The sequence below is a fragment of the Triturus cristatus genome, chromosome 10 (assembly GCF_964204655.1).
Source record: "Triturus cristatus chromosome 10, aTriCri1.1, whole genome shotgun sequence".
Classification (NCBI taxonomy): Eukaryota; Metazoa; Chordata; class Amphibia; order Caudata; family Salamandridae; genus Triturus; species Triturus cristatus.
Window position 1 is genome coordinate 808,698,820 of NC_140593.1, and position 25,452 is coordinate 808,724,271.

General features: G+C 41.4%; 1 protein-coding gene across 1 annotated transcript in view; it reads right to left on the reverse strand.

The window, feature by feature from the left end:
• Window positions 1-3,732: 3,732 nt before the first annotated feature.
• LOC146790040 (alpha-N-acetylgalactosaminidase-like) overlaps window positions 3,733-25,452 on the reverse strand; it is a 148,629-nt gene continuing 126,909 nt past the window's right edge. Inside the window, exon 8 of the mRNA XM_085628372.1 lies at window positions 3,733-5,861. Within this exon, the coding sequence (XP_085484498.1) occupies window positions 5,601-5,861 (261 nt within the window). The 3' untranslated portion in view covers window positions 3,733-5,600. The remainder of the gene's footprint in view (window positions 5,862-25,452) is intronic.

Below are 25,452 nucleotides of genomic sequence, written 5' to 3' on the forward strand. Positions count from 1 at the left end.
GGGTGCCTCCCTTTGTATCTAATTATCAATATTATCCCATATTAAAGGACGGTTTCCCTCACCCACCAGTGGGTGGCATGCTTCATCATCGGTAACCTTCTCGCACTGCGGACATAGTCACAGTGCAGGCTACAACCCCCTGACTGAGAGGGAAGAGTTAAGGGATGTTTTTCAATATAGTTTGGGAGGTATTATAAAACCTTCAGATGAGCCGGGCGTGGAGGGAGAGTGTAGGGAAAGTGAGGATGAAGTTAAAACTAACTACCTGGTATGATGAAAACAAACTTTAATGGGACATCCAGGGGTCAATATTAAAAAGGATGTGGGCAGGAAAATTCAACCGGTCATGATCTCTAGATGGTTGACATGTTTCAGCCTAAATGCCCTCCGTAGAGGTAACAAGGCTTTCTTCAGGACCAAGTGAAGTGTGAAAAAGGTATAAATAAAGTGAGTTTTACCACAATACTAAATCTGGTAAGTGGTATAAAAAGGAAACAGCCAGCTAGTAGGTTGTTAGACCAATTATAATGATTTGCTGGTCAGCGTCGTCCCCGTATTGTCGGGGGAGCTGATGGCGACTCATCCTCGGCGCACGCACTCAAAGTGGCTTCCAAACCATCGGGGCAGATTGCTCCTGGCCAGTTTGTGCGACCGGGATGGATTAGAATAAATAAGGGGGAGTGCTGCTGGGGTAATTATAGAACAGGAATACCATCTATCAGAAGAATAATGTAAAGAAGTGTTCAAGAATCAGGAGTGGGTCCAACAAGTTATATGCAGATAATATGGAGCCTGCCATATTAGTCAGAACAAACTTATTGAACTTCTTGCTTTGGAGGTTGATCAAGGTGGGAAATGGGTAATAAATAGCACTACTGCAGCTTGGGAAAGTAAGCCTGGTAATGATTGTTGGGTATTAGCCACCAAATACGGATGATATAGGCCCCTTAAGACATCTGTTTGAGAAATTATTAGATTACAATACATACATTTTCAGGGAGGAGATTTCAATATGCTGATGGATAAAGTCTGAGATCGCTCAACTAGTTGTTCACACAGTAATAAGCCTAGAATGGCAATAAGGTTGAAGAGTATTATAGAGGATTTGGATCTAGTCGATATCTGGAGAGAGACACGTAGAGGTATTTTCCTTCAACAGTAAAAAATACAGCCATAGTTCTTGGATTCATTATTGGTTTGTCAACCGTAAACCTGTACACCAAGTTAAAGCAGTAGCATAAATACTTCATTTCTTTCAGATCACGCTCTAGTTAGTTTGAAGGATGCAGTCAGTAAAGAAAGTAAGTGTAGTAGCTGGACCATGGAAAGAAGATTTCTTGTAAAGTCTACATTAATCATGAAGGTAAAATCGAATTCTAGACTATGTTGAAATGTACCTGGTAACACCCCTATAGGTATAGTTGGGATTCCTATAAGCCATATATTCATGAAGTTATTGCTGAGTGGCCCAGGAGCTTTTATAGATCATAATGGGCAGAAGAGCAAGAATTGAGAGATAAAAAGGTGCTGTTGGAGAAACAAGTAATTAATACTATGCTTTGTACAGAACAGATTAGACTACGAGAATCATTAGATAGGTATAAATTTAAGTATTAGATAGGTATAAATTGAAGGGCATGATGCAGGGTGCGCGTAAACTGCAAGAAAGAGGGGGAGCTAGTAACCTACAGAAGTCTGACTACGGTAAGAGGTGTGGAAAATTTCCAGCTTGGAAAATCAGGAGGCAGAAAGTGAAGAATAATAGTGTGCAAATACACGATGTGTTGGGAAGATGGTTACTGATGGCATAGAGATTGTAAGAGCCTTCCAAGACTTCTTTCAGGGATTATATAATGAGCAAGTAGGTATTTCAGTACAAGAAAGAGAAACTTGGCAACGTTTTTTTAGCTCTCCTTGTTTTGGATCCTCAGGAGCAGGAAGAGATTGCACAGGAGATTTTAGAAGAGGATATGAGGGTAGCTATAGGTAAGTTAGAGAGGCAAAGCTAGGGACCAAGATGCGTTACAGGGGGCGCTGTAAAAAAATCCAGGGGCATATTTACAAGGAAATAATGGCGAGCAGAGCGGCGGCAAAATTTGCAGTGCGGCACCATTTTCAAAACGCTGGGTTATGAAGTATTTACAACAACTCGGCGCAGCCCTGTGTTTTCCCTAGCGCTAGCGCTACAAATAGCTACCTAGTACTAACACATGCATCCTTATGCCATAGTACAAGGGTGCCTGTGTTTCAGGGAATGATTGTTTATGTGCAGGAAGGGACACAATCAATAATGACAATTTGTTACTTCTATGTGTGCTGCATTCTGCAACACATAATCAATTAATCAGGCAATTGTAAGCGCGATACTCACCCGTGAGGGTCTCAAGGCGGTGGGGGTGGGGGTGACCGCATTTCCGTTCAGTCGCAGAGCCAGGTCTTGAGAGCCTTCCTGAAGTAAATCATCATTTTTTAATGATTGTTTATGTACAGGAAGGGATACCTTCCTGCACATACATAATTATTAATGGTGTTTTACTCTTTCAATGTGTGCCTTCAGAAAGGTAACAAATTGTCATTATTTGTATTTATATAAGACGCAAGTTTAAGGAAAGCCCTGCTGTAAATTTGTTTGGTGTGGATGAAGGAGACTATGGGTATGAACGTGAAAAGTAATTTTGTTTACCTTATTGTTCTAGCGTGCCACCTAATATGTAGAAAATGGATTGATAACACACCACAGAATGTTAAAGAATAGTTGTGATTGATTGAAAAAGTTAGCAAATTTGATAAAGCATGCTTCAGGGAAAAGAACACTGAATTATGTCAGCCAGCATTGGATTGTATTGGATTAGGAAGGATAGCGATTAATAAAGCTTAGTATGAGAATCCGATGATTTCACCACCAGGGGTCCAGGGTCATCACCCTGGAAGCCCAATCCGATTGTCCAAGAGATTATTTTGGAAACTTAAATGAAACAGAGGAGGTCAGCATGCGGAAAGAGGCCATTGATCTCCACAGGTATTTCTGAACATTCCAAGTCCTTGGCAGCTGATCAATGTAGTAGGATCATATTGTGTGCTTTGAGAAAACAGTTAATCAACTGCATTCTTTGTGGTATGGATTGATGTCAGAGCTGCACTCACTACCTCCACATCAAAGTTGTAAAAACTGTCCTTCATCAGCTGCTCTCAACCACAAAAATCTTTGAATAGTTTTCTGCTAGCATAAGAAAAATGTGAATCAGTGACCTCTCAGTCATGTATCAAACTGCTTTGAAGTCTCATGGGTCTAACTGTCATGGCCCAGGCTAGTTACTGGTTGTCCTGAAAGCAGCAATATGTGAAGTAGTGAAACAGAGTACATCATTCCCCACCCCTCTATTTTTACCCCTGCACCTATACGTAAAGCATTCATGAGTAAAATACTACCTGACCCCACGACAGCCTAAACTTTTGCCCATATTCCTAGCCAGTTCCATGTTGCATATTATTTTTTCCTTCTCTTCCAAGTAACCATCATTTTCTTTTTCCTTTACCCATTCTCTTTCATCCTTCTTTCAGTATCACTATCTGATGTCTCTAACCTCTTTTGCACCCTGCCATCATTCCTTCCTCCCATTCTTTATTCATCTACTTTTACTTCTCCCTTATGTCACCTTTCTTCCCCACTACCAAGGCATGAGTTTCCCCAAAGATTCCAGTTTCTTTGTTATACAATTGAAACAGGTCAAATTGTATACATTTTTATTTATTTTCATTGCATTTCAGTGTCATACAGTTATGGAAATATCTGGCAACATTTACATTTTACACTATGATACATGTAAACATGACATCCCAAGCGAAGGCGTTCACCTGAAGTATGAGACCATGCACTTTGATTAATTGACAAATAATTTATTAGGAATTACACTAATTTCTAATGTCCTCTTCTAATGAAAAGGTACATAATGTCTAAAGTAATGACTGCTATTTTAGTACCTAGATTGGCTGTACACTCCTGGACATTGAAAACCCTTAACGAATTTTTGCCTAAAGCCACAAATGCGGTCACTATATAAGTGCTTGATTTGGGCTCCGTGACATCACTGCTTAAACATTCAGGGTATAGATAGTGCATAAATCAAGAATATGAAATGTCATATTTTATAACTTCATTGAGGTCATCAGAAATTATTTTGAGGACAAAGTATTCACCAACCAACGTAATATTTGATCTTCATTCCAAAAATCAAAACCTTTATTCATTATAACCAACAACACAAAGGCACCTTAACCTGACTGACATCCAGCAACTGCCCTACAGTAACCAAGAACAGAAATAAGGCTGAGCCCTGAACTCACGAAAGCACACATGTCCTTTTCCTCTATCTATCATCTGGACTTACTATGACTTTCAGTACGAGTTTCCCTCTCCCAGGCTTGTAATAGTCAAAGAAAGGATTAAGAACATATGTACTCATGTGCATCAATCACTTTTCTTTCCCCATGGAGGCCATGCCAAAAAAGATTGCATAGTTGGGTACAGTTGTGCAATTATGCTCTGAAAAGGAATAACTACTTGTATAGTCATCCAAAACCTAAGAGAGTTTTTTCCGCTTTTTTTGACCCACTATGTCCCTGTAGTAGATGTTTGCTATTGGTAAAGGAATGGGCAGCTCTCTTACAGTTGTATATTTACATACTGAAAAAGGAACAAAATTGCGCTGTATTTTTCAGTATTCAAGTATGAAGTGGTTTTGTTTTTAAGAAACTGACTCTATGGCACAGGAATTGGCACTTTAAAGTAGGATTTCAAGCCAAAAGTAAACACCCACAATCTTAATCCAGCTCATCATTGAATGAGCCTGAAAGAGAAAAGATGTGATTTTCTTTTCAGTGCTTGGGATCAGTGACCCAGCTTTACTACAATGCATAATCAAGGTTTGCTTGAACCACATGGCTTACTGCCATAATGTTAACTCCCAGAATTTATTTATAAAAATAAGAGCCAATACCTTCGTTATAAATCTTTATCACCCTCAATGGATAGTGCAATTCCCTCGCTGCATTTGGGCGCAATTTGATTCTGGCAGAAACAAATCTCCCTGTTTATTGATGTGACTGTTATTACGTACAGTAAACAGTTTCATTTGGAAATCAGTGGGAAAGCGTTAATTGTCTAAGTCTCCCACAACATTTAGGCCATGCAGACTTGTAATCGTCCCAGCCTTACATCTATTAATGGTGGTGCCAGTGATTCCAGCATAATCCCCACCTGACAAACCTTCCATCTCTTGATCAAATTGAAATAGAGTCTTCTACAAAGAAGATCTGTTTTGACCAATAGGCTGCAATCCCAATTACGGGTTAGGTGCATCCAGAAAAAGAAGGTACGATACCACACGAACCTAAGAATGCCCTTCCATAAACTTTTAGAAGTAGCTCATTTTAAATTGTGACGCCATAAATATTCCCTTTCAATTTACTACCAAGCCTATCAAACCCCGCCCAGTATTGGAAGTCATTGTATGACGGATGCTGCAGTCATTGGCTTCATTACAGCACAATAGGTCAGCAAGAGGACAAGTGCAAGTTAAGCCACGGCTAATCCCACCAAACTAGCATGTAGGCACCATAAACAACAGAACCACTCCAGTTGGATTTATGGTTACATCCATGATTGTGTCCATGTTAAATTCTCCCACAGACTCTTTGGCAAAAGCATCATATACTTTATATCCAGTGGTACATTCGGTGACATTGAGCATTGATAAACATGTAGAATATCGCCGGGGTGTCCCATCATTGCCCTTGTTCATGAAGGCCACGGCATACTGTCCGCTCACCAGCTCTCGTTTCCAGACCTCCAGAGGTTCTTTCTATGAAATAACAGAGTATGGTCAGAAAATGGTATTCTGCAAAATTAATCTCCATAATCAAAGTCGCTTTATTGTTTCAGGCGAAAAAATATTCCTTTAGAAGAATAGGAAGCATTCTTTTGAAAAATACACTGTTTTTCATATTTCTCATAAGGAATCATTAAAAGAATGGCAAAATTCATGTAAATGTTATTCTTTTAAGGTGCCATACAAAAGAACACATAAAAACATACATATAATTCCAACAGCAGCAAACCTGGTAATTGTGGGGTAGATGAGTGGGAAAAATTAATTTGGCATGCAGATTATACATGTAATCATCATAAATGTATCACTATTTCGTTTGTAGCTTTCTTGAACCTACACCTGCAAAGTATACACCTACCCACGTAATATTTGATCATGATTCAAAAAATGAAAACCTCCATTCACTATAACCAACAACACAAGGACACCTCAACCTGACTAACATCCAGCAACTGCTCTACAGTAACCAAGAACAGAAATCAGGCTCAGTCCTAAACCCACCAAAGCACACATGTCCTTGTGGGGGGGCTGCACTGTGCCTTTGAGCTGAATATTTTAAATGCCTTTTTGTTTAAAGCCTAATGAATAAACTGCACACAAAAAGATAAAATAACACGAAAGTGTAGCCATAAAGAAGAGACACGGTTTTAATTGGATAAACATGCTTTATGGGAACCCCCGTTTTCCAAAACCTGGGTGGAAATGTCAGCTGTCCTACAAGTAGAATAAGATAAATGCTTAGGAAATGTCCTTCAAAATCCTAATTTAAAAGCGATCGTGAATGAGATTGAAATACATAAGAGCGTTGTGTATTTACTGACAAAAAGCCACATATTCAACAGCTAACATACTGCTGCTTGCTGAACTGTGGGTAAGAGCAGAATATATAAGATCTTGCTTTGCAAAGAATGGTTGCTTTGTATACGCTGACATCACTAAATCTGTACAGCGGCAAAAGAGAAGCAGTGTTTTCATTTTAAAGAAGATATCCAGAGCAGTGAAAAAATCTTTCTCTTTGCCCTTCCCTGAATACTCAGAATAGGTATACTACAATGTTGTCTTTTTTGATGATGCCAATTGGGGTTTTGAGACCTACTGTGACATCATTCATGGGACAGTCCCTTTAAGTATATATTTTAAACAGAAAATACACTGCTGTTAAAAGGGCCCACTTTGTAACAGTGGCGTCTGGTGGAGTTTGAAAGTGGTAGGGCGTAAATTGACAACCCAAAGTGCAGCATGTCACTGTTAGCTTAAGCTGATCAAGGAGTGCTTGCTGGATACAAACCCAAAGATCTCCTTGTAAAAAAGAAGGGTAAAATGATGTATTTACAACAAATAATCAAACAGTATTCAAGAGGTATTTGCGTGGTACCTGATAACTTCAGCAGAAGTGTTTAGTTTGTACTCTGAATCAATTCTGATTTATGCTTGATGTTTCAAAAACCCATGCGCATGTATACATACCTGTAGGAATACAATTATGTGTATATACATACATGTATGCCACAGACACATTCAGTGTACAAATGCCTTCTCGAAGAATAATTTCTTTATACATTTTCCTCAGGTATCCTATATCTCCAAGTTGTCCTGGTTTTTGGCTAGTGTACCCCATCTTTGTTTATTATCGGGTGTTGGGGCTGGCTCACACTGTATCTAGTGGTTGGAGTTCTTGCAGCCATCTGAAATTGACCCATTTAAGTAAGGAGTAGCTTAACCAGTCCTATTTTTCTTTGCATTTCATTGTGCTACTTCCAGCTCTATATTTGTGGTGGAAAATAATGGAAATAAAAGAACTGGAAAAATGTATCCCATCTGGTAATCGTAACAGGTAATCCTCTGATTGATTGGATGCTATGAAACTACCTTTCTGCAGTACTTTGCTTGAAACAAATAACATAAAATGGTGACCTACATTATGGCGGGTGGTTCCATAGGCCAAAAGGTGACCCAATTGGTGTCTGAATTGTTTTTTTCTAATAGCATCACCGCCTCGAGAATATTAATCAATGGGCTCAAAAGCTATGAGATTGCTCAGTGAGTTATGCACCATTTGCTGTGATTTATTTCTGAACAGCAGTTGGTAGGTTAGAATCTTAGAGGGTTAAATAGACTTTACATGAGCAGTAATTCTGATAGCGGAAAATATATATCCATTTGTCTCTGATCCTCATTAAGAAAGAGAACGGCACTCTACGGTGGTTTCCAAAGACGTATTGATCAAGAAATGATATATAATATATCTCCTACTGGTAGGTAGTTATAGTAAGAGGCAAAGTTTCCATAGAAAAAGCATTTTTTGTTTTGCCAATAAGTTTGGCGCCGCTTGACGAATCCACAAAATTTTCAAAAACTTATCCTTTTTGGTTGAGCTGCTGTGTTGAAAGCTTCGGACTGATCCGTTAAGCGTGGGACGAGAAAAAAGGTGGGTCCCAAAACGTGTTTTTCCCATGTTATTTCTATGGGGATTTTTAATTTTTTGAACAGGACTACAGCCCGAACACCTGAATGGAATGACACCAAATTTGGCAGAATGCTAGTTGCTGGTCCAGAAAGTATGCTTTTTGTGATTAGGTGTAATTCGCTTCAGTAGTTTCAGAGATATTTAAGTTTACACAATATAGATATCTGGGAGCCCAACAGCCTACTGAAATTTGACCAGGAAGTGTTGGCAGCCATCTTGGGACTCGGTTGAATCGAGTCCCACAACAAATGTAAAAGAAAAAGAAAAGAGGGCAGGATAGAAACACCCTGAGCCTCTAGGCCGCCCAGGGCCAAAATAAGCATTTATTTTAATAACAAAGTGCGGTCTCCTGCGCTTCGTTATTAATTGGCCCCCGGATGGGGCAGGTCCTGGAGGGTAGTGTACAAAAAAAGGAGCGGGTGCGCACGAGCCCCCCCTCCTGGCCCTTATTTTGCCCCGGTGACCACCACCTCCCTGGGGCTTCGTTGAAATAATAGTGCACAGTTGTCCTCGTGGCAACCCCTGCGCCCTGGGGACCACCACCTTCCCAGGGCAAAATGTGAATAATAATGCAGGGGCCCCCACAGCCCTGGGAACCACCACCTCCCTGGGGCTTCATTGAAATAATAGTGTGGGGTTACCCTTGGGGCAACACCAGTGCCCTGGGGGCAAAATGTGAATTTTGATGCAAGGGGGTCCTGCCTGCCCCCAGCGCAGCCCGGGGACCGCCACCTCCCCGGGGTTGTGCAGTCCAATGGAGGGGGGCCACACGGCCTCCCTCCTGGAGCCCTGGGTGGCCCGGAAACCGCCACCCCCAGGGCCGACTCCAGCAATCTCCTGTGGAGCCCAACCAATAGCAAACTCTGCTCGGCTTCTAGTAAGTGAAAGCAGAATTGCTTTTACACATAGGGAGCAGCATATTAGCAGCTCCCTATGTGTAAAGGCAATGCCGGCTCCCCCAGGAGGCTGGGAATCATCTGGGAGCGCTGGGGCCTTGAGGTTCCCCCGCAGTTCCCAACCTTTAAAAAGTGGGTGCCCTAGGTGCGACCAGGGTACCCACATGACAGGCCGGGCCAGGGGGATGGGGTGCCTGGTGCCGAAATTGGCCCGGGAGTTGGGAGTCACAGCCCCCTTCCTATTTCATAGAGTACTTGTCCTGGAGATGGGATCCCCAGAGCCTAAAACAGCCCAGGGAAGGGAGGGACGTGCAGCACCCCTTCTCTAAAAATAGGCAAAAAAGAAATAAAACAAAATGTCGGCCACTTGCTGGACGCCCAACCCCATCCTCCATCACTCTGAAACGTGCCTCCAGTCTCGTAGCTGGTTGGGGAATTAATTCCACTTTACTCCTCAGGGCCTCAGGACTAAAGTAGGCTTCTTCCCCCAACTAGTAGTGCGCCAGGAGGCTCACTGATTCATAGATCTACACACAAATCCACTCGCTCACCTACACAGCTGATACACCCACTCACTCACTAATACAGCCACTTACCCATACAACCACTCACACACTGAGTCAGTCACCCTTAGAGCTACTCACACAACCAGTCACTCGCCCATACAGTCAATCAAACAGCCACTTATTCACATTCGCGTCTAGACACCTATGGGTATTAGTGCGCTATATAAATTGTTATAACATAACATAACACACCCACACGCACACCCATTTACTTACTCATACATATACTAACACATACTCCCTCCGCTACACAGTCACTGACACAAGCACACACTCACCCATACAACTACTCTCACATTCACTCACTCATCAAAAGTCACTCATATCCCCATCACTCACCTATACTGCCTTTCACATTATGAGTTACTCACCCATATACCACTGACACATCCACTGACTCACCCACACAGCCACTCACATACACACTCACCAACCCATACAGCCACTGACTCATCCACTCACTCATCCATACAGGCAGTCACATACCAACTCACCCACCCATACAGACACTCCTAACTCATACAGGTACTCAGACAACCAAGCAAACACCCATACAGCCACTCACTTACTCACTCACACATCATATAGCCACTTAGACACCAACTGACAGACTGATAAAAACATTCACACAACCAGTCACTCACCAATACATTTACTGAGATACCTAATCACTCACTTATACAGTCAGTCATGCACCCACTGAATCATCCATGCAGGCACTCATACTCCTGTTGATTCACCAATACACCTTGGTATATATGTTTAAAACTCAAACATTTTAAAAACACTCACAGGCACTGGATGATGTTATCAGTGATGTCATCAGTGATGTAATTTGAGATGTCATCAGTGACATCACTGACCATGTCATGAGTGATGTAATATGTGAGGTCATAAGCAGTGCATTGCGGGGGCGCGAGTTATAGTTATCTCAGCTAACTGTAACTGCTGAATTTCACTGGTTTTGTACAAGCCTAACTATAAAGTCCCTGTAACCTTTGTTTTTTTCTGTCAATTGCTAAGGTTTTTAAAATATGAATTCTTAACTATATCGTCCCTGTAACCTTTGCTTTTTTCAGTGATTTTATCTTATTCCTATTTGGCCAGATTCAGCACTTTTGCACATCTAGCACTTTACAGTTGTATTGCATATTTTGCACAATACTTAGCACTTTAACAATAGGCAAATTTGCACAGGAGGCAACAATTCGCTAATTTATGGCTTCAAGTATGATCAAATCAGCAATGCATTTAAGCATAGTTTTTACAGTTAGAGGATAAAACAGCAATGCCAATAAGGACTCACAAACTGTATACATATGAGTTGACTACACGAATAAGCATTAGGTAGGAAAAATGTATTTAACCATATCGTATAGTCAGCAAAAATGGTATACATATTGAGAGTAGATATCTACTTTCATCTGTTTCTAACGTGCTCAGAAGCATGACGCAGAAATCAATGATTTTATTTTATTAATATGCAACAAGTTATGTGGGTGAATCATTGCGTAGAATGTTATGTATTTATACGATGACACTCTGATTGCATATCACATATATAATAATCCAGAGAAATAGGATAGTTTAAATTAAGGATGTATTTTTATACAAATAATTATGTTGACGTATATATATATCTACATATACATATATATATATATATATATTCACTGAAAAAACCATAGGTTTCACACATGTTATAGTTAGCGGACATTTTACTGATAAAAAACCATTGAAATTCCCCCGTTATAGTTAGTGCAGGCAACTATAACTCACGCGACCGCAATCCTCTGCTGATGCTAATACTGTATTTAGACACTTATTTGCCCATGTCTTCTTCCATTAAATTTTAGCTATACACATATTACAAATATTTTTTTTTCATAAAGACACATATGTCATCAGCAGAGGATTGCGGTCGCGTGAGTTATAGTTGCCTGCACTAACTATAACGGGGGAATTTCAATGGTTTTTTATCAGTAAAATGTCCGCTAACTATAACATGTGTGAAACCTATGGTTTTTTCAGTGAATTTGCAATGTTTTTTAAATGCTAATTCCTAACTATAACGTGTGTAAAACCCATGGTTTTTTCAGTGAATTTGTACGGTTTTTTAAATGCCAATTTTTTTTTGTGTTTTTTTGTAAACCTATGTATATATATGTACTATATCCTGCATTATAGAAAGGTTTTTTTTTTTTTTTGCATTTTTTTCTGTGCGCGTACGGTAAGATGACGGTACGCGCTCCGTACGTCATAAGTACGGTACGCGTACGTAATAGGATACGCGTACGGTAAGCTGACGCTACGCGCTCCGCACGTCATAAGTACAGCGCGCTTACGTGATATGTGCGCAACGTACGCGTACACGCGGAAGCAACGTCGCGGTTACGCAGGGGCGTTTAATGCGAATGCGCGAGTGCGTCTTACGTACGCGCTCCGTAAGCGTTACGTTCGCGCATGCGCACTTGTTTCCGAGCGCGTACCGTAAGTTTACGGAGCGCGCCCGGTAGGTCATGTGATCCACAAAGAACACTGTTCATTGGTTGAAATTACTTTCAGTTCCAGAAACTTCCCACAACACACCCATTCCCCTCATTACTGTTTGAAAGAACACTTTTCATTGGTTGAAACTACTTTCAGTTCCAGAAACTTCCCACACCACACCCATTCCCCTCATTACTGCTTGTGATTCTCTAGGAGCAGGAGCTGAATTGTCTTTGGGATACAATGGCAGAACAGCAGACCTCTTCTGAGAGTGAGGCTAGCAGCACCACCATCATCCAGAGAAGGAGGAAACAGAAGAATTCTTTTATATGGGAGTATTTTACTTTTCCAGAGGGGGAGAAAAAGGTCAATGCTCCACTGGTCACTTGCACACTTTGTGACCGTGTTTTATCAAGAGGAAATCCTAGGAAAAAGTATTCCTTTGGAAATCACTCTATGATGAGACACCTTAGGGATAGACATCCCAGGACCTTTGCTCGACATACTGGAGAAAACTCTTCAGTAAGTCACCAGAGCCCAGCCTCAGAAGCTCAGCCGAGTACATCATCGGCAGCTCAGCTGAGCCCTTCCTCTGAGGTGGGACCATCACCTTCTTCTGCTCCTCTGGATGTTAACCCTCGATTTGGGAGGGTTGTAATGAGGTGTATAACATGTTCTGGTCTTATTGTTTTTGGGGAGACCAGTGTTCCCCTTATTAACAATAAGATAGACCAGCACGTTTGTAGACGCTCATAATATTCCCATTCTTTCTTTCCTCCATCCCTCTATGAACCCAACGGCTCTTTTAAGAGCCAACCTTACCTCACAATTTTTTATTTTTTTTTAAGCTTTCCTTTTTGAAAATTTTTTTTTACCGTGCGCGCACGGTACGCGTAATTTCGCGAATTTCGCGGAATTTCTCCGTTTACGCCGTGCGCGTACGCTGCGCGCATTCGGCGTTTTATAAAAAAAAAAAAAAAAATTCATTTTTTGCCCTTGGGGGTCCTTCTAAGACCCCCTGACAAAGGCTAGGGGGTCAGGAACTGTCCAGCCTGCCCCCTTTTCACGTTATCTACCTTTGTTTTACACCCCCTCAGACTGCGAGAGACAAAATGGCGGCCGACACTTCCTGATTTCGACCGATTCGAATGTTTACTAAGATCTAACAACCAATCAGAATCGCGCTCGCGCACGGCACCGTGCGCGTACGGTAAGCTTACGGTAAGCGCACGGAGCGCGCCCATAGATTTATATATTGATTTAAATGCTATTTTCTCAGGACCTACTGAACAGATTTACACCAGACCTACAAAAGGCACTTCCTTGACCTGAGGACTACCTCTCTGCCAAATTTCAAGTAATTCTATTCAGCCATTCGGGCTGTAGCTGTGTCTAAAGGTCCTATGGAAAAATGCATGGGGAAAACGCGTTTTGGGACCCCCCTTTTTTCTCAGCCCCCGCTTGACGAATCCCCCCGAGACTTTCAGGGTAGGAGCGGAGCGTAGCGCCCCACCTATTTTGAAAATTTCGCGAGGATTCGTCGACCGGCGCCAAAGTTATTCCAAATAGAATGTTGCGGATTTCCTATGGAAACAGGGTCCTAACTATAACTACCTACTGGCGACCGCCAGTAGGTAATATATATAAAAAATGGTTGTGCTACCACACAAAATGTGCTAAGTAAATTAATGCAAATAATGTGGGAGAACAAAAGTGAAAAAAAGGTTTAAAAAAAACAAAAAAAAGAAAACAGACCAATTTAGTAAAAATGAGTGCTAGTATGTTTTCCATGTTCACATACCACGCGGGGGAAAGCACAGCAGATTTAAACATGGCAAATGGCTTCCTTTGTAACGAGATCAAGGGTCAGTGGTGCCTAAAGCACGTCTTTTTGAGGAGCATTTGAATAAAAGATCTTTATGCCAAAGATTCCTGTGGTTCGTGGATTCCCTGTTCGCCCGTCGTTGATGTGGAGGTGCGGAGAAATCGAGTTTGATTATGTATATATATATATATATATAATATATATACACATATATATATATATATAACAGAACAGTCCTGTTACCCCTACTACCAAGAGGGGTATCCACAGTACAGGTACGGACTACGACAGCACTCCGCAAGATAATTAGCAGAATTATTTATTTCTTCATAAATTCATTATGACACCACAAAGTTTATTGGACCAGTGTCCGCCCAGACGCGTTTCGATCGCTAACAGCGATCTATGCTCACATGGCGCGCTGTTGACGAATCACTCTAACAATACTGTGTGTGATCAATCAAAAAACATGTGATTGGTCAGGTGATAATGGAAACATAAAAAATGATTTACAGAAAGAGGCTATAGTCAGAAAGTATTAAAACAAGCCTTGGAGAAAGTAGAAGGGATACCAAGAAAGGATATTCTGTTAAAAAAAAAAGGGAATAGAGAGAGCCAAGGCACAGGAAGTAAGGATGATAACCGGGTACAATGCCTACCATGCTACTGTGAGAGACTGCATGAGTAGGCACTGGCACCTGGTCAAAGGTGATACAGTGCTGGGTGCCCTGGTCCCGCGAAAACCTCTCATCACTTTTAGACGTGCCGCTTCAATGAGACAACAGTTGGTGAGAAACAGCCCAGAAGTAAATGAGACAGCGAACTGGCCAGGGTTTTATAAATGTCTTAAGTGCAAGGCATGTAAATATGGAACAAACAAAAAATAGATCCAATTGCCATTAATAAACCATGGAAGATTCCCCGTTTTTATAACTGCAAGAGTGATTTTATTATCTAAGTACTGCAATGTACTTGTCCTAAATATTATGTCGGAAGTACAATCAACATGGTCCATGTGAGGGTCTTGCAGCATTTGTGAGCAGTGACAAACAGAAACAAAACCTATCCAGTAGCCCGTCACATCAATGATGTCAATGCAGGGAGGATAGAAGATTTGACATATTTTGTGCCTAAGTTTGCCTTCACGGTTTCCACCTCTTCTATTTTTGGGGATAGAATCTATAACAAAATATGTCAAATCTTCTATCCTCCCTGCATGGACATCATTGATGTGAAGGGCTACTGGATAGGTATGTGCAATGCATAGTTTTGATACAAGTGTCAAGTATTAGCCAACAATAGTATTGTAAAAATTTCCGTTGGTATTAACCATTTGCAAATTGTTATTAATGACTTGTGGCCAGTCACTTTGTATTTGTAATGTTAGGTTATTGCGAGCTTGAACACAGATAAAACCACGAGACCCAGTTGTGAGAAGTTGGCCTGGTATATGCTGTCCACTAATAAAAGTGGGCACCTTGTACCAGTTCAAACAACCCTTATTGATGATTAGGTTAAAGACAACCTTTATTGAAAGCTATTCTAGTGGTAGCTATGGAGAGCAGCCTTCAGACTAAGTCTCGAAGGTATGTAACGCAGCTTGGTTTACCAGATTATAACCTCTCAAATGACCAAATGAAAGGAGAACCACACAAGGTATATATATATATAAAATATATTTATTTATTACTAAACACTCTATTAACCTCTTTCTGAGATTAGAGAACAAGAATTTTTCCTTTCTTAATACAAATTGCAGCTCCCTCCCTAAGCACAAATCTGATATGTTTGACCTACTGGTCAATGAACAACCAGACACCATCTTTCTTACGGAGACTTGGCTCCATGAGAGTGCTGTCCCTGATGTTGCTGCTGCCCTACCATCTAACTATGCAATAGTTAGGTAAGATAGAGTCACTAAGACTGGTGGGGCTATTGTCATTTTTTTTTTTTAAAAGACTACCAGTGCAAATTTGAAAATCTTTTATTTCCGAACTGTGAGGCAGCCTTATGGTCCTGACCCTAATTTCACCTTCTCTGGTATGCTCATACATCGTCCTCCCGGACCGTCTGCATCCTGGGCCTCTTCCTTCCCCGAACTGATAACTCCTCTGATTATGAAAACAGCCAATTTCTTCAAATGACTTCAATCTACATTTAGAGGATCCTACATGCACAATTAGTACGAATCTCATTTCTGATTTGGCAGCCTTAAATGTTAGCCTAACTAACTCTGGCCCCACGCATGAGGCAGGCCATTTGTTGGACCCCATTTTTTCCAATCTCTCTGGGATTCACTGCTCCCCGGCACTTCCTATATGCTGGTCGGATCACTTTCTCACTAAATTCTATCTGAAACTCCCTGATAATTCTGCAACCACCATATCAGTCTCAGGGACTCTAACTAGAGACTGGAAAAACTTAGACGTTACTACTTTAAACAGGATTTTTTGCTCCCACATGCCCTTTTCCAAACAAATGGTAAACTTGCTTTCTACTTCGGTGCAGAAATGGCTTGTTAATGCCATGGACATTTGCCTACCTCTTTCGAAAAAAAAGGGCAAACAATCACTGGCCCCGCACCTTGGTTCACTGAAACTCTGAAAATAGAGAAGGCCAAATGCAAAGCAATGGAACGCAGGTGGAGAAGGAATTATACCCCCGAATCTAAAAACAGTTACAAAGCAGCCAAAAGAATGTATCATAAACTTTGCAGAACGTCCCTTGCTGACTATGTTTCATCCACCATCTCTGATGCCCTTAACTGTTCTTAAACACTTTTTAGCATGGTCAAGGAGCTCGCAGGCTCCAAAACACAATCTAGGCCCCCTTCACTCAAAAAACAGCAATGTGAGGATCTGGCTACCATCTTTGTTCAGAAGTACGAGAGACTATACCTGGAAATAGTGCGAGTGCAGTCTGATAACCACTCTTCCCCTCTAGTAACACCTGCACCATCTTCAATGGATAACATGCCTCCGAATTAGGATAGGACGTCCAACATACCTTCTAAGCAGTTGGATACATGGCCCCTGTTAAACGCAGCTACTCTAAAAATACTTTTAGACAATATTAACTCTGGATCACCTAGGGATCCTCTGCCCATCTACGTGCTCCAGCAGCAAGAACCACCATCTTTGTCTGTGGTCATGGATCTCCTGAATGTCTCCTTGCAGGAAGCCACTGTCCCGCCTGACTGGAAACACGCCATGATACTCCCTCTCCTCAAAAAGGCCAATGCGGACCCCGATTTACCCTCCAACTATCGGCCCATCTCGCTGCTACCAGCTTTTCAAAGATCTTAGAGAAACATGTCAATGCACAGCTCTCTCTGTTTATTGAACCACAAAGGTTTTTTCACCTCTCCCAATAGGGCTTTAGAGCTGGCTTCTCAAAGGAAACCACCCTGTTGGGGGTAACGGAAAGACTGCGACGTCATCCAGACGCGGGAGACACTGTGGCCCTCATTTTGCTGGATTTAAGCGCAGCCTTCGACACGGTGTCTCACACTGTGCTAATTAAAACTTTAAGATCCTTGGGCATCTGCTGCTCAGCTTTCAAATCGCTCACTTCTTTTCTCATAAATCACACTTTTCAAGTCTTTTCTCCCACAGCTAGCTCCGATATCTACTTATTTGCCCATGGGGTACCTCAAGGCTACATTCTCAGCCCTTTACTTTTTAACCTATACGTAAGACCCTTAGCCGATGTAGCGGAAGAGTCTGGGCTGACTCTGTTTTGCTATGCAGACGACTCTCAGATCATTTTCCCTCTCTCAACGGTGAGAAAACTGAGGGAAAAATAAGGAACTCTGGGGCCCTCAACACTGGCCCTGTGAGATGGTTACTCTTCTCTTACCAATTTAGGGAGAAAGCAGATAGACAGGGGTCCTGATTAGCAGGATCCTAGTCAAACTAAGTCAAAAACCAGCAAAACACCAGACAAAAAGTGGGGGTAACCATGAAGTCAGATTCCACCTTCCTACACCAGTGATTAGTTTATACATACAAGACTTGTTTGAACACGTGTGCATAGACACTTTTTTATTTGTTTTTGTATTACAATTTGGGTATACCAATGCACCAAAAAAAACATGAATATATAAACATGATAAAATGATAAAGAATTTATATATAAAATAATGGAAACAAAAATATGGAATTCAAAAGGTATGATTGCAGATGATAAAATGCATGATATTTATAATTTGTATTTATCATGGCTATACAAAATGTATACAACAAATACAACATTAACTAAGAAAATAATGTAATCTGATGTGTTTGTCAACATACCATGACAGTATTTTCTTTATGTCTATTAGACTATGTGACCGATTGTCCTTGTTTCATTTACTTTATTAGTCACCACAAAGAATCAGCTCGCTGTGTGAACAAGGCAGGGGATCCTGCTGAAATATGTTACAGCCCTGATATTTGCCCAATAAAAGCATATTTTTAAACTGAAACGGCGTCGTTGGAGTCTGGCTGGAAGACTGTCTGTGCCGGAAAAGTCGGAGATATATATATATTCACTTAAAAAACCATAGGTTTCACACACGTTATAGTTAGGAATTAGCATTTAAAAAACCTTGCAAATTCACTGAAAAAACCATAGGTTTCGCACATGTTATAGTTAGTTGGACATTTCACTCGTAAAAAAACAAAAATCAGTGATGTCATTTGAGATGTCATCAGTGATGTCATGAGTGATGTCACTGACCATGTCATGAGTGATGTAATATGTGACGTCATCAGCAGTGGATTGCGGGCGCGCGAGTTATAGTTAGCTGAACTAACTATAACGGGGGAATTTCATTGGTTTTTTACGAGTGAAATGTCCAGCTAACTATAACATGTGTGAAACCTATGGTTTTTTCAGTGAATTTGCAAGGTTTTTTAAATGCTAATTCCTAACTATAACGTGTGTGAAACCTATGGTTTTTTAAGTGAATTTGCAAGGTTTTTTAAATTCTAATTTATGAATGTATTATTATATTTTTTAAATATTTATTTTACAATAAGCTACCTATATATATAGTTATAGATTAACCTTATCCTGTAATATGGAATGGCTCAGTTAAAAAAAAAAATTTGGATAGAGTTGAACAGCATAGTTAATATCTTCTATAAACTTTTAAACACTTTTAATTATTTTATTTTATTTTTTTAAGTGTTTTTGACCGTGCGCGCACGGTGCACGCATGTGTACGTGCTCCGTGTGCGCATGCGTATGTGCTCCACGTGCGCATGCGTACATCGTGCGTGCTCCGTACGCGCATGCGCGTGTGCTCCGTACGTGCACGCGCGCATGCTCCGTACATGCATGCTCCGTACGTGCATGCGCGCGTGCTCCATGCGCATGCACGTGCTCCATACGCGCATGCGTGCGTGCTCCACGCATGCGCTTTTCATTGGTTTATAGTAGTTTCAGTTCCAGAAACTTCTAACACCACACCCACTCCCCTCATTATTACTTCTGAGTCCCTGGGAGAAGGAGCTGAGCAGCTTTTCCAGTACTCCAGTACTTGAGAATGGCAGAGCAGCAGTCATCTTCTGGGAGTGAGCAGGAGACCCTTGTGCCACAGAGACAGAGGAAACAGAAAAACTCTTTTATATGGCAAGTTTTCACTTTTCCAGAGGGGCAGAAGAAGGTGAATGCTCCAAAAGTCACCTGCACTATTTGTGGTGGTGTCTTATCAAGAGGAGATCCTAAAAAGAAATCCTCTTTTAGTATCTTCACTATGATCAGGCACGTTAGAGATGTACATCCTGTGGCTTATGCTCGAGCTGCTAGAGAAAACCCTCCAGCAGCTCAGCCGAGCACATCCGCAGCAGCTCAGCCGAGCACATCATCGGCAGCTCAGCCGAGCACTTCATCTGCGGCGGCAGCTTCACCTGCTTCTGTTTCTCTGGATAGACACCCTCTGTTTAAGAGGGTCCATATACGGTGCAATGCGTGCAATGCTCTTCTCTCTTACGGGGACACCAGCATTCCCCTAATAGAGAGCAAGATACAGCAGCACACATGCGGCACCCTATAATTTTTGTCATTTTTTTGTTCCTCTGTTTCTTAATTAACACCTAACATCTAAACACTTAAATTTGATTTTTAATTATATTTTTTTTATGATTTTTTTTCCGCCGTGTGCGTAACGTGCGCGCACCCCGCGATTTTATAAAACAAAATAAAATGTTTTTTTCACCCTTCATCGTCCTTCAGGGACACCCTGACAAAAGCTAGGGTGTCAGAAACTCTCTACCCTGCCCCCTTTTAACGTTCTCCACTTGTGTTTTTAACTCTCTTCTGCCTCTAAAACTCAAAATGGCGGCTAGGGGTGCGCGCACCGTGCGCGCACCCCGCGATTTTTTGAAATAAAATGTCCTTCAGGGACCCCCTGACAAAGGCTAGGGGGTCAGGAACTCTCTACCCTGCCCCCTTTTCACGTTCTCCACCTTTCTTTTTCCCTGTCACACACACAACACACAAAATGGCGGCCGACACTTCCTGATTTCGACCGATTCGAATGTTGACTGACATGAATCCACCAATCAGAATTACGCTCGCACACGGCACCGTGCGCGCACGGTGCGCGCACGGTGCGCGGCTATAGATATTTATGTGCTTTCAACTGCAATTTTCTCAGGAACTATTGAACAGATTGACACCATATATGCAAAAGGCACATCCCTGACCTGAGGACTACCTCTTTGCCAAATTTCAAGTAATTCTGTTCAGCCGTTCGGGCTGTACCTTCGACTAAAGGTCCTATGGTAAAATGCATGGGGAAAACGCGTTTTGGGACCCCCCTTTTTTCACGGCCCCCGCTTGACGAATCACCCCAAGACTTTCAGGGTAGAAGCTGAGCAGAGCGCCCCATTAGTTTTGAAAATTTCGCGAGGCTTCGTCAACCGGCGCCAAAGTTATTCAAAATAGAATTTTGAGATTTCCTATGGAAACTCGGTCCTAACTATAACTATCTCCTGGCGACCGCCAGTAGATAATATATATATATACACACGCATATATACATACATATATATATACATATAAATATTACCTACTGGCGGTCGCCAGTAGGTAGTTATAGTTAGGACCCTGTTTCCATAGGAAATCCGCAACATTCTATTTGGAATAACTTTGGCGCCGGTCGACGAATCCTCGCGAAATTTTCAAAATAGGTGGGGCGCTACGCTCCGCTCCTACCCTGAAAGTCTCGGGGGGATTCGTCAAGCAGGGGCCGAGAAAAAAGGGGGGTCCCAAAACGCGTTTTCCCCATGCATTTTTCCATAGGACCTTTAGACACAGCTACAGCCCGAACGGCTGAACAGAATTACTTGAAATTTGGCAGAGAGGTAGCCATAAGGTCAAGGAAGTGCCTTTTGCAGGTCTGGTGTAAATCTGTTCAGTATTTCCTGAGAAAATAGCATTTAAAAGCATATATATATGTGGGCGGAGCCTAACCACACATCTCATCCTGAGATCTGATTGGCTGTCAGCACTTCATCCAAGAAGTGTTGGCAGCCATCTTGGGACCAATATACATGATAGCACCTCATTAAAAAGCATTGCAGATAATAGAAGGTTTTAAGACTTTAGTTACATTATAAATCATTTGTTGATGGTACCATACTCATTTTAGGAATTGTGGTATGTTCTAAGGTGATTTCACCATGTGAAAAAGCCTTCTGCTGGGATATCATGATTGAGAGAAAAATATTTTCTCATGCTTTTACCACAGAGGTTTGGAAGGTGATCTATAGGCTAAACTGAGAGCTTATTTTCTGTAAATTCACATTATCTTTCTCAGTCATGTGAGAATGAAGTCTGACATTCTCAGTAAAACATGTACATCCAACAAGGGCAGAGACTGTCAGTTGATTCCTTTGTGTTCTACTGCAGCTTCCCAGAGTGTTCCAAAGAACTACTAGAGCGCTAACAGTCCTACTTATGATAAACGTATGGCACACCTGAAGCCATCTTGCTTGGATTAAAGTGGTAACTCTTAAAACATTTAATTTAAAAAGGAACAAAATGAGGGGGTTCATTTTTCCATAAAAAGTATGATTAGTGCTGCAGAAAGAAAAACTAGGGCACATTTTGACTTCTGAAATCCTCTTTTATTTCATTAAAAAATTCTGACATGCAGACTGAAACATGCACTTTCAATACCAGCAGCAGTTTTCCCTGGTGAGCAGTAGCTTTACTACAGTGATCTAATGAGCAAAAAGAGTGCTAACATTCTGAATTTATGGCAAATGTGTGACACATCTGAATGCCTTCTTGATGGAATCAAAGTAAAAAACTGAAAGTATTTCCTACTGAGGAGACTGCAGTAAATGAGGAAATTAGGAAACTTCATAACAAATAAGTCTCCCAAGATGGCCACCAGAGACAAAAGAGCCCAAATGTAGCCCAAATATCACCCAGATGTAGCCCAAGTATAGCCCAATGACAGAATGTCCCAGAATGTTCTTAAAAACAACTAGAGCGCTTACTGTCTTCATTATGACAAAAGTATGGCACACCTGAAGCCATCTTGATTGGAATAAACTGGTAACACTTAAAACATTTAATTTAAAAAGGAACACAATGAGGAGGTTCATTTTGCCATAAAAATTATGATTAATGCTGAAGAAAGAAAATGAGGGCACATTTTGAGTGACTTCTCAAATCCTCTTCTATTTCATTAAAAAATTCTGACATGCAGACTGAAACATGCACTTTTAATACCAGGAGCAGACTTCCATGGTGCAGTAGTTTTACTACAGTGATCTAATGAGCAACTAGAGTGCTAACATTCAGAATTTATGGCAAATGTGTGACATATCTGAATACCTTCATGATGGAATCAAAGTAAAAAACTGAAAGCATTTCCTACTCAGGAGACTGCAGTACATGAGGAAATTAGGAAACTTCATAACAAATAAATCTCCCAAGATGGCCACCGGAGACAAAAGAGCCCAAATGTAGCCCAAAATCACCCAGATGTAGCCCAAATATAGCCCAATGACAGACGTGTGCAAAACACTTATTATTTTGTGTTTTTGCAGTGTTATATAGTGCAGACTTGTCAGGTATTGGAGTGCTTTACATGAGCATTGGTTACATCACACAAGAACAAATTCATTTTGGTTGTAGACATGGGGAGACTAAGTGATTTGACCAGAATCACAGAATGTCGAGCTGAAGCAGAAACTGCAACCTGGTTCCCCAGTTGCAAAGTCTGCAGTTCCGGAAGTAACACCACATCCTCTCCCCTAAGAGCAACATTTAATCAAGTGGTCAACTGGATAAAAAAACATAAAGATAACAAATAATTTAAAAGTGCTTTGTCGCTATTTGAAAACTCAGAAAATATGTCCTTATTTTAGTCTTTGAGAGCACTAACCATAATTTTGATGCCAATAAGACCCTCTCATATATGTAATTTCTAAAGGAAATGCTCTAGGTATTACAGTTTTGATTACATCAAGATGATGTCAGGCGTTCCACACTTTTGTAATAAATATAGAATGTTAGCAATCTAGTTGTTCATTAGGATACTGTTGAGAGGCAGAGGCCAGGGGCACGGACTCTGAAAATTGAAGGCAGGTAGGAGGGTGCAAAGGCAACAATTTAACCACACTGAGCAGGCAGGAAGGGCCGTGGAAGCACAACAGACTATGGAGGGCAGTGGAAAGGGGGGCAGGGGCAACAAACCAACAATACAGGACTTGCAAGAGAGGCTGTTGGAGGGAAGATCTATTACGGGTCAAGGAAGCTAGGGGCGGTCCCCAGATCCCCGGGAGCCACCACAGAACTGAGCAGGAGAGTGAGTCAGGGACAAAAGGGGCACCTTAATTTGAGCCGGGGTGCCTAGGAACGCTTGCTCCAAAAATGAAGAAAACAGACATATGAGACATGGAATTGGAGGCAGAATACAATGGCAGTTTAATGAGAAGATGCAACTTCAAAGAAACCGCAGAATAGAGACATAAAGTACAAAATACAGAATCCAGATAATCATACAGCTGTCATAATATTCTCTGTATCTCAATTAATGTACTGACAGAGAGAGAGAGAAAACACATCTATAAATGCATCATGAGAAACAAGTTACACCAAGGAAAATGTTACCTAGGAACACTCACGTTTACTCTTAGAGAAAGCATTCCTGCAATTACAATACAAAATCTTTTAAATGCAAAAGTAAAGAGAACAATGGTTAAACATAACATGACATTTCATATAGGTAAAATAGAATAAGATACTTCAAGCAAAGCAGAGCAAGACATTTTAAGCAAAGGAAGACAAGAGCTCCCAGCTCTTGGGGAAAACCTGCACTGCCTGTTAACCTACATAGAGACGGCGAGGTAGTCCGTCGATATCTGTGGGTGCTCCTTTTTATATCATTTTGTGGGCTCCTTTGCACGCTACATCTACCTACGTATGCTACCCAAAAGCTTCGTCTGCAGATTTTACCAGACATTTCGTCATTTACCCACTTAATGCTGACAATTGACTGGGTGAAAAGGTCAGTCTCTCAGGCCAATCGCTTATCGTAAGTTCCATAGAGCAAGCAGAAAATAATGGGTATTGTACGGGAATTCAATATATTCATGTATAAAATCTCCTCAGTTCTCCTAACTTGACGCTCTGCGGTTGCCACTTCCTTAAAAGCGGGAAACCTGCCCAGGAAGCAAGTACCAGTCCAGGATGCAGCCTACTGTATGTCGACAGCTTCAGGGGGATGTTGAACTTTGATACCGAGCACGGAGCACTCGGGTAGGGTGGGGGCTACTAGTTTGGATCAGAAGGCCTCGCAGACCTGCCTTCAGACTGCTATACACTAAAATTGCAGAGCTATGGTCAATTTAACAAAGAGGCCTACATATTGAACAGAAGGGCCTACACAGGGGTTTTATGCTGGCTGAGTGGTAAGGATGTCTCAGGATAATTATATAGCAACACAGGACCCGCTGGTCAATTTAATACGGCCTACAAATGCAGCTGGCAGGGCAAGGACAAGGGTCTCATACTTCAGGTGTGGACAGAACGGGCCAGGGGCCCCCTGTGATACAAAATCTACCCTCCTTCAAGGCTGTGGCAATGTAATAGACCATTGTGGGCAGAAGGAAGAGGCAATGGTAGTACAACCATACATGCCAACAGACCCGATTCAGCCAGGAAACGTCCAATGTTTTTAAGCTCAAATGGGCTTTATTTGATCTGTCTCCTGTCTACAATATCCTCTTTTTCAATGTAACTCAAAGGGGAAAATCAATACCCCAGTTTTTTTTCAAAATCTCCCTCTTACCAAGTTCAAAATGTTCGCAAG